This window comes from Nannospalax galili, unplaced genomic scaffold, assembly GCF_000622305.1.
Source record: "Nannospalax galili isolate Female #2095 unplaced genomic scaffold, S.galili_v1.0 scaffold768, whole genome shotgun sequence".
Taxonomy (NCBI): domain Eukaryota; kingdom Metazoa; phylum Chordata; class Mammalia; order Rodentia; family Spalacidae; genus Nannospalax; species Nannospalax galili.
Genome location: NW_008360317.1, coordinates 7,496,605 through 7,505,439, shown reverse-complemented (window position 1 = coordinate 7,505,439; position 8,835 = coordinate 7,496,605). Strand labels below are relative to the sequence as shown.

At 43.3% G+C, this 8,835-nt stretch overlaps 1 protein-coding gene across 2 annotated transcripts in view; it reads right to left on the bottom strand.

Annotated features, from left to right (window-relative positions):
• Positions 1-289: 289 nt before the first annotated feature.
• Positions 290-8,835, bottom strand: part of Flt1 (fms related tyrosine kinase 1) — a 170,510-nt gene continuing 161,964 nt past the window's right edge. For both annotated transcript variants that reach the window (XM_029559611.1, XM_008825054.2), the window contains 4 exons: positions 8,574-8,716; positions 6,726-6,810; positions 4,603-4,694; positions 290-625 (listed from right to left, as the gene is read on the bottom strand). In XM_029559611.1, coding sequence (XP_029415471.1) covers positions 445-625; positions 4,603-4,694; positions 6,726-6,810; positions 8,574-8,716 — 501 coding nt within the window. In that variant the 3' untranslated portion in view covers positions 290-444. The remainder of the gene's footprint in view (positions 626-4,602; positions 4,695-6,725; positions 6,811-8,573; positions 8,717-8,835) is intronic.

The following is an 8,835-nucleotide window of genomic DNA, read 5'->3' as shown; positions in this document are numbered from 1 at the left end:
GAGACACCGAGCAAGCCCGTACATGATGCCTTGATGCTAAAGGCCCTACTGCATCTGGTCCTGAGGAATTAGGGAGAGGGGAGCATGAAAATCCATGCTGTGTGGCATGGCCAGTAGATAGCCTGTACCCTCTGGTTTATGTGCCCTGAAGCCTCAGGGGTTGGAGCAGGTGAGTCACTGGGCTTAGAAAGGATTTCTCTAGCACAGGGAGTCACACGAGGTCGAGCAGTAGTGTTCCTCACTTGTCACTATCTGGGGTTACATTCTTGTTAGTCTTTTTTTTTAAAAAAAAAAAAAAAAAAAAAAAAAAAAAAATAGGCACTATTAAAAGTCACTAAAAGCAGCTGGCTCCTGTGGAAAGAGATAAGTGTAAACTCATATATGTATAATACTGTCAGAAGCTAGTTTTCTGGGGTGCTTCTGGAAGGAAGGCAGTGTGAAGCATTAGGCAAGTGGGGAGGAGTATAACACCACTGAGTTGTAGTCTGGGGGTGGAGAGCAGCAGGAATCCTTCTCCAGCTCTGAGTCGTGCACAGGTCTGATGTGGCCACAGCTGGAGAAGCAGAAGCTGGGCCTGCTGACGTCAGAAAGCCCCGACTCCTTACTTTTACTCGTTATTCTCAAGCTAGAGAGGGGGAGAGAGAGAGAGAGAGAGAGAGAGAGAGAGAGAGAGAGAGAGAGAGAGGAGAAAAAAAAACAAATGTAAGAAATGTTTTCTCAAAATCACTAAACTCACTCTTAGTGGGTCATCTGTTCACACCATTCTAGAATCTCATCTTGGTCTCTGGGCAGATTTTCTTTGTTCTAAATATGCACACTGCCTCCCCCAAGCCAGCTTGGTGTGTTGCTAGGCAGGAAGTGTGCCATTGGCCAGGGGATGGAATGTATGATGAGATGGTGCAATCCCAGGATTCCAAGATGGAAACAACTCCACAATGTGGGAAATAGCCCTCTCCTACTCTTGAGTCAAAAAGCTCCTGTAGTCAGCTAAGAAAGCCCCCCCCCCATATCATGCCATGGTAATATATGGTTTAACTTAGGTCTAGAGAGGAGGTACTCAACCTGAATTATCCAGGAGGGTGCTAATGCAATTGCATGGAGGCAGAGGGGAGGCAACCATCCAGAGAGAAGGCAATGTGTGGATGGATGGATAGAGAGAGAGAGAGAGAGAGAGAGAGAGAGAGAGAGAGAGAGAACAAGCCGACGACTAGACTCTCCCCCAGAGTCTCTGAACTGCATGCAGCCCAAGGAAATAAATTCCTTCTCTTAAAGTCACCACATATGTTGTAAATAGTCTCAAGAAACACAGGGCTGCACACAAGGTCAGTACAGGTGATTTCCTCTTGTGATTATGTTGTAGGAGATGATGGTTACAGAGCGCAGTATGCTACACACAGCAAAACAGGTGAGGGAAAAAAGCATTCCTGTCCTTTAATATTTGAAATTTCTGTTTAGGGGGTGTAGAGGGATGAGAGCCTCGTGAATCACATGAATTAGACTGGTCTGGACTGGCATGACTGTGTTCTACATTTTTAATCTCAGAGAACAGGATACAAATTAGAGATTTTCTATTCTTCATCTTTGATGAAGAATGAAGAAAAAAGTAACCCTCCATTTTTTCTTTCTTTCTTTCTTTCTTTCTTTCTTTCTTTCTTTCTTTCTTTCTTTCTTTCTTTCTTTCTTTCTTTCTTTCTTTGTGTGTGTGTGTTTGAGACAGGGTTTCCTTTTAGCCCGAGCTGGCCTAGAACTTGCTACATATACCAGGCTGGCCTTGATCTCACAGAGATCTGGCTGCCTCTGCATCCCAAGGGCTGAGATTAAAGGTGTACACCACCACACACAGCTTACCTACCCATTTCTCAGTGTGTTCCAAAATAAGAAACAAAAGAGTAGTTATTCTGCTTCTTCCTTCTATCCAGATTGGTGTCCCCCAATCTGCCACCGCAGCCCTGGGCCCACTGGTGAGCTTGTATTACAAGGAAAATGCAGAAGCTGGCCTGCAAGTGTCCTTGTCTTTCCAATGACTTGATGGATTATACATCACTTGGAGGTATTTGAACCATCCTTTGATTTTTTTGATTCATATGAGTGTTTTGCCTGCATGCTTGTAAATGCATCATGTGTGTGCAATGCCTACGGAGGCCAGAAGAGGGCATTGGACCCCTGGAACTGGAGTTATAGACAGCTGTTAGCCTCCATGTGGGTGCCATGTGGGTGCTGGAAACTGAATCTGGAGCCTCTGCAAGAGCAACCAGTGCTCTTAATGGCTGAGCCATCTCTCCAGTCCCCTGAACCATCTTTTTAAAAAAATTTTATTATTTTTATTTTATGTGTATGCATGTATTGCCTGCATGTAGGTAAGTGCACCCATGTCATGCAATGGCCGCAGAGGTCAGAAGAGGCTGTTGAATTCAAACTTGGGTCTTCTGCAAGAACAACCAGTGTTCTCAACTGCTGAGCCATCTCTCCAGCTTCTGAACCATCTTTTGATTTAGATCATAGGTCAATAAACTGCAGCCTATAGGCAAGCAATCTGTTATTTTGTTTTGTTTTTAAAAGGAGAGACATCTTATTAGATATTACTTACATATGACACAATTCACTTATTTAAAATGTTCAAGTCAGTAGTTTTCAGTATTGCTCTAGTTTGGATTTTAAATGATGCCCAAAAGGTCCCCTGAGTTGACAGTATTAGGGGATAGTGGACTCTTTAAGAGGTGGGGCTTGGTGGGAGGCCCCTAGGTCACTGGGGACAGTCCCTCAAAGGAAACTGTGTGGCTAGAGCCCCTTCCTCCTCTTCTTGCTCCCTGGTCACAAGGTGACCAGTTCACTTGGCCACATTCTCGCTGCCATTGCCATCTAGCCCAAAGCAATGAGTTCACCCGAGTTTGAACTGGAATCTCTAAAATTCTGAGCCCAAATAACCCTTTTCTCTTTATAATTATCTCAGATATTTTGTTATAGTAATGCTAAGCTGAGTGGTAAGTATATATACAAAGGTGGACTCATCACCACAACTTAGAAATGTTGTGACCACTCTCCCAAACCCCTAGCCATTAGCAGTCTCTTCCTACACTTAAAACACCAGCCCTAGGCAACCACTCATGCACTTTTACCCTCTAGATGTGTCTATTCTAGGTATTTCATCTTAAGAGCAATCATAGACTGTGATATTTTATGAATGAATTCTTTTACTGAGTATATTTCAGGTTTTTCTGTTATGTGTCAGTTCTTTACTCTTTTTACTGACAAATCCAATTGTATATCTATTGTAGAATTATATCATTTTATTTATCCAAATGATGGGCACTTAGATTATTTCTACTTCTGTTATGAGTAGTGCTGGTACAAATGTTTGTGTACAAATTTTGGACTGGATATGGGTTCTCTTGGGTATACACTTAGAAATGGAATTGCTGGATCATCTGGTAACTGCAAAGTAACAAAGTAACTGTACCGCTTTCTACTTCTACAGTGGTGGAGAAGAATCCCATTTCCCACCATGCTCACTGACAGACCTCCCCTCCCAATTTTTAGAGACTATCTTGCTATATAACCCATTATGCTGGCCTTGAACTCACAATCCTCCTGTGTTTGCCTCCAGAATGCTGGAATTACAGATGTGTACTACCACACAATGTTCAGTCAGCATACATTCAATTTTAGCCAGTTTTATTGGTGTCAAATGATTTCTTGGTGGTTGGGATTGGCATTTCCTTGATGGTTAATGATGCTGAGCATCTTTTCCTATACTCAATGACTATGTGCGCACCTGTAATTGTTAATGCGACATGGCCATGGTATTTGTTTATGTGATGGCTCTGGCAGCTGTGTACTGTAAGGGCACAGGTGGCCAGTTACTATCTGCTCCTTTGAGGAAAGTCTGCTGAATCCTGATTTAGATGAAAGAGAAACAGGTCCTGCCTTTGGATGAGAAGGCCAGGCATTGAACTGGGAAAGCAAGGAAGGAAGGAAAGTAGGTAGGCCCAAACTTTCTCATCTATCTAAGCACTATCTAAGTAGAATCTAGCGTAAAGAACTACAAGGGCCACCTATCCCAGTGGAAAATACAGCAAGAGCCTCATAATTCTAACAGCAGTGGCTCAGAATAGAAGGGGCTAATTGATGGATCAAGCCAGCGGTTTGTGGAGAAATTTGTGAGAAAGTTCTGCATATAGAAGGTTGAGTTCTCAGGGTAGCATGTTTTAGACCTAGAAAACAGTACTGTGATTCTTTGTACTCTGGCTAGCCCAGGGACCAAAAATGAGGTGTGTTGTCTCAAGCGCCCCTGACACATCCCCATCCCTCTGGTCACAGCTGGGTGCATCAGGTTCCTTTCTGCTGAGGTCCTGTGCTGCTCAGGCTCTGCCTGCCTATTGGTGCTAGAACTTCCTGCCTGTTTTCCCACTTAAGCCCCAGTCTTTCTTCTCACAGAGCCTGGTGTTCATCTGTCCAGTGTACCCCATTTCTTGCCCTTTAGGGGGAAATGCTTTTCTATAATGCCTGAACACTAGTAGCCTTAAATATCCTCATTAAGCCATCTTCCCTGGCATCTTCCTTCATCCCCTCCCCCATTATAGGAAAGATGCCCTGCTTTCTTACTCAATCTTTGAGGCCTTGGGCTTGCTCTCGGTCCAAGTAAATCGCTTCAGGAAGGGGGAGGCCAGCAGTGTGCTCCTGTCCAACTGATAATCCTGCAGGGAAGAAGATTATACATTGGCCTGGCTCAGAATGGTTGTCTACAGTGATTCTGGAGTGATACTAAGAGGCACCTCTGAGGTGATACTAGGTGCTGCCTTCCACAATCCCTGCCTGATGGCAACTGTCAGTACTTCAGTGACAATTAATGCCTATTCCAAGTGACTCTGAGGCCCGTCCTGAAGGTAAAGTAAATAAACAAAAAGAAAAACCATGAGGCAAAGTGCTTGCTGTGCAAGCATGAGGACCTGCGATGGGAGCCTCGGCACCCATGTAAAACATCAGGCATGGTCGTACATGCCTTTCACCCCAGCCCTGAAGTTCAAGGTAGAGATGGAGATAGTTAGATCCCTGGGGCTCACTGCCCAGCCAGACTAGCTAAAACAATGAGCTCCAGGTTCAGTGAGAGACCCCATCTCAAGAAAAACAAGTTAAGTTGGAAAGCAATAGAGGAAGGCCTTCAACCTTGACTTCTGTACTCCACACACACACTCATGGATAAGCAAACATGCACACACATGTGCACACATATAAACAACACACACACAAGGGAAAACTACATGTAACAGATTAGTATTTTCCATATGAAACTTTTGAAAACGATCATCATCTAGATATATTAAAACTAGTCTAGAGGGTTGGTTATGGGTATAACCATAATATGTAAAGCCATATATATATGTAAAAATTCTAGGAAATTATAAAGTGGTGGTTGAATATTGTTTCTTGGAGAGTCTATGGAATTTTCGGGCACTCCTTGACCAGAGTTCCCAGGAATGAATGTCACTGAGTCATCATGGACTTCTATGGCTTCTCTTCCCTATTCTGTTCCTATGGTTTATTCTATCAAGTGGAAGTGAACTCCACACTTTGTCTCTGCCTCCCCCTGAGGTTCTTACTGGACTACTTAAATGTCAGTAAAGAGCTCAGCAAGCAAGGAAGCTGTCATCATTCATCATGTTTTAACCTTAGCACTAAGCTTGAGAAGTGCCAAAGTTTGCTTAATATTGATCTTTGGACTTGAACCACCCTACCAAGCCACAACGTAACATTTCCATCTATGTACCATGCTATTCTGCAGCTTAAATTTTAAATGTCTGTATTTTGAAGTCACCCTATTCTTTATCTTCTGTATCTGATGAGGATCAGGTGGTTTTTAAGGGTGACTGTGTTTGTGTCAAAGTCACATGAATGATGATCACCTTTCTGGTGGGGTTGGCCTTCCAGACCGTTGTGGGACATGGTCAGTGCCAGGGTTTTGGCCACTGTTCTTGGATTGGGGCACTGTGCTTAGAGTGCCTACTTGGAGCACAAGTGTTGGCCACGCAGAAGTGCTATCCTACACAGCCGTTGCCCCCTAACTCCAACCCATTCTGGGGCTTCAAAGAGAGATGTTGATGGAAGAAGCCTTTTGTTGCCAGGCTGTGCTTCCAGTGTATCTGAGTGGGAACATGGCTGCTCACCATGCAGAACCTTAGGGCGAAGGGGCCCCAAGCAAACTATATCACAAAGCTTCTGTTGCATCACAATGCCCAACCATTCACACATCTAGGAGTTCCTCTGCATTGAAAGAAGGATGCAACACCGATAGCTTAGAAAACAAACATTTTTTTTGAGACAGGGTCTCACTATATAGCCTTAGCTAGCCTGGAACTTAGTAAGTAGACCAGGCTGGCCTCAAACTCAGAGAAATCTGCCTGCCTCTACCTCCGGGTGCTGTTATTAAAGGCATGTGCCACTATAGCTGGCACCTAGAAGAAATTCTAGGGTAAAAGCACATGAGTCCCCTGGGAAGCTGGTGGGATAGATGGGTCATGGAGTGAACTCTGGGTGATTTTCAAACCATGGAATTCTATTTTCAAATAATCTCTGCACAGTGAAGCCTGTTCTTCCTCTGACATTGTAATTTCATCCTGTACCTATCACTGGCCTTCACTGATCAAGCACTGCCTGGGGTTGGTGTTTGAACAGAGTCAGGAAAAAAGTTTTTGGCAGGGTATGCTGGGTAGTTTAGTATCATGACTTACATCAAACATGGAAGTGGCATTTGGTGAAAGTTCTTCAAAGGTTTTGATTCTTTCCAGGCTCATGAATTTGAAAGCATTTACGTATCTAATGAAGAAGCAGAATAATCAAGACAGAAAAAATGCACACACACCTTTGATTAATCAGAAGATCACAGAAATGTATATCCCAGCTAACAAGCTAAAACACTGACTCTCTCACCCCCGTCACTCAGCTTCCTGCATAACCTCTAGGAATTCTCATGGCGATGCCACTTCCCCCAATGTTGTCAATTCACATTTCATAGTTTTCAGAAAAGTCCTAGAAGGAACCACTCCAGGTCCCTGTAGAATCAGAAAACATCAGGCCTAGAGGAACCTTGGGATCTTATCTGGCCTCAGTGACACAAACAAGAGACTAACACGATGCCCCAGGAAGTGATATGACTTTATCTTATCATTTATTGCTGTCTACTTCCTAAAAGGATGTGGCGTGACAAATAAAATGTTCTGTCAAGGCTTCATAGCTGATTTAATTGCATAATTGAGTGTAGGGCCTGTCTCGTATATTCTGGACCTTGATTACAACTGGAAGAATTGAATGGTATTTGCAAGATTTCTCTGTTACCACCTGTCAGTTTTTGTTGATGATTTATTGGGAATACCATCAGGTATATTCACAGGATGGCTACTCATAGGCTACTCGTTAGTTAAATCCTGCAGTCTGATAGTCTGTTGCAAGGCCCAAGTTCCTAGGCTATCTACCTACTGAGCCTGTGGCTAAGCAGCATACTAGAAGGACTTTGTCACCCTCCACTCCATCTCTAATTCATTCAGGCCTTTCCAGAGTATCTACTCCAAGCTAGTTTTCTCATCTTTAAAACTGAGTGACTCATCTGCATTGGCCTGTTGGGCTGGATGTCAGGCATGAGCAGTGATGCTCTCCTGTTACCCTCATAGCTCTGGGCTCCCCTCTGGATTCCTTCACAGATTGTCAGAGATGACTGTAGATGTTTTCTAACTGCTGCATCTCCTTCCTATGCCTCCCCTGGTGGCAGAATCGAGGTCAATCTGGAGGGCTGTGCCCACTAGAAGTAAAGATGCTAGAAGGCCCACAGGACAACCTGACAGTCCTAAAAGGGCCCTGACTGCATAGGGACCTAAACAGAAGGTCAATATTCCTGGGTTAGAAACTTGATTCTGTTATTTGGTAGCCACATGTTGAGGTAAGTTCTCCTCTTTGGAGACAGTAAGTCCCTATCTGTTTAAAGAAATAATATATACTTAATAGGATTGTTTTGAACATGAAAGGAGTTAATATATACAAAAAGTCGGCACAGCACCAGACCCCAGCATATGTTTCTGTAACTATGACGATCAGATACATTTTATATCGACCTGTCTACTAGCATTATAACCCAGGCTGGCTTTCAATTTGTACCAATCCTCCTGCTTCAGCCTCCTGTGTGCTGGGATTACAGGCATGAGCTGCCACATCTGACTAGTTTTATGTAAGGTTTAATCAAAGTTAATGTCATGGGGGAGAAAAATGGGAATATGGTTCTAGAATAAGATAAAGGAACTTAAGAAAATGCAATGTGTTGCTCATTCTTTTTTTCTTTAAGTTTAGAAAGCACCTAAAGCTTGTAGACTATACAGACCAAACATGGGAAAATATTAACCATCACTGGATTTAGGAAGTAGAAGAGGTAGAGGTACCCAATTCTTTCTTTTGTTTATTCCTCCTTTCCTTCCTCCCTCTCCCTTGTCCTCCCTCCCCCTCTCCTCCGCTTCCTTCCTCTCTTCCTCTTTCTGTCTTCCTTCTCTTTCCTCTCAAAATTCTGTAATAAAATCGGGGAACAAAAATCTCACCTCACATCATCAGAACTCCCAGAATTAAACTTTGAAGCAGTAACACCATCCTTGAAAAAGTCCTCAGAGAAAGTAGGAGTTGAGTAAGTAAACCCACTGTTTCTTGTTAGTATGGCATTGAGTGGGATGTAGTCTTTACCATCCTAAAATACCAAAGAGAAAGCTCTAATGGTCAAAGTTCCTTTTTTAATCACTTTCTATGAAGCATATGTCAATTCAACTATGTCATTTGCCCAGCCTTGCTTGTGTTTTAGGGATCTTT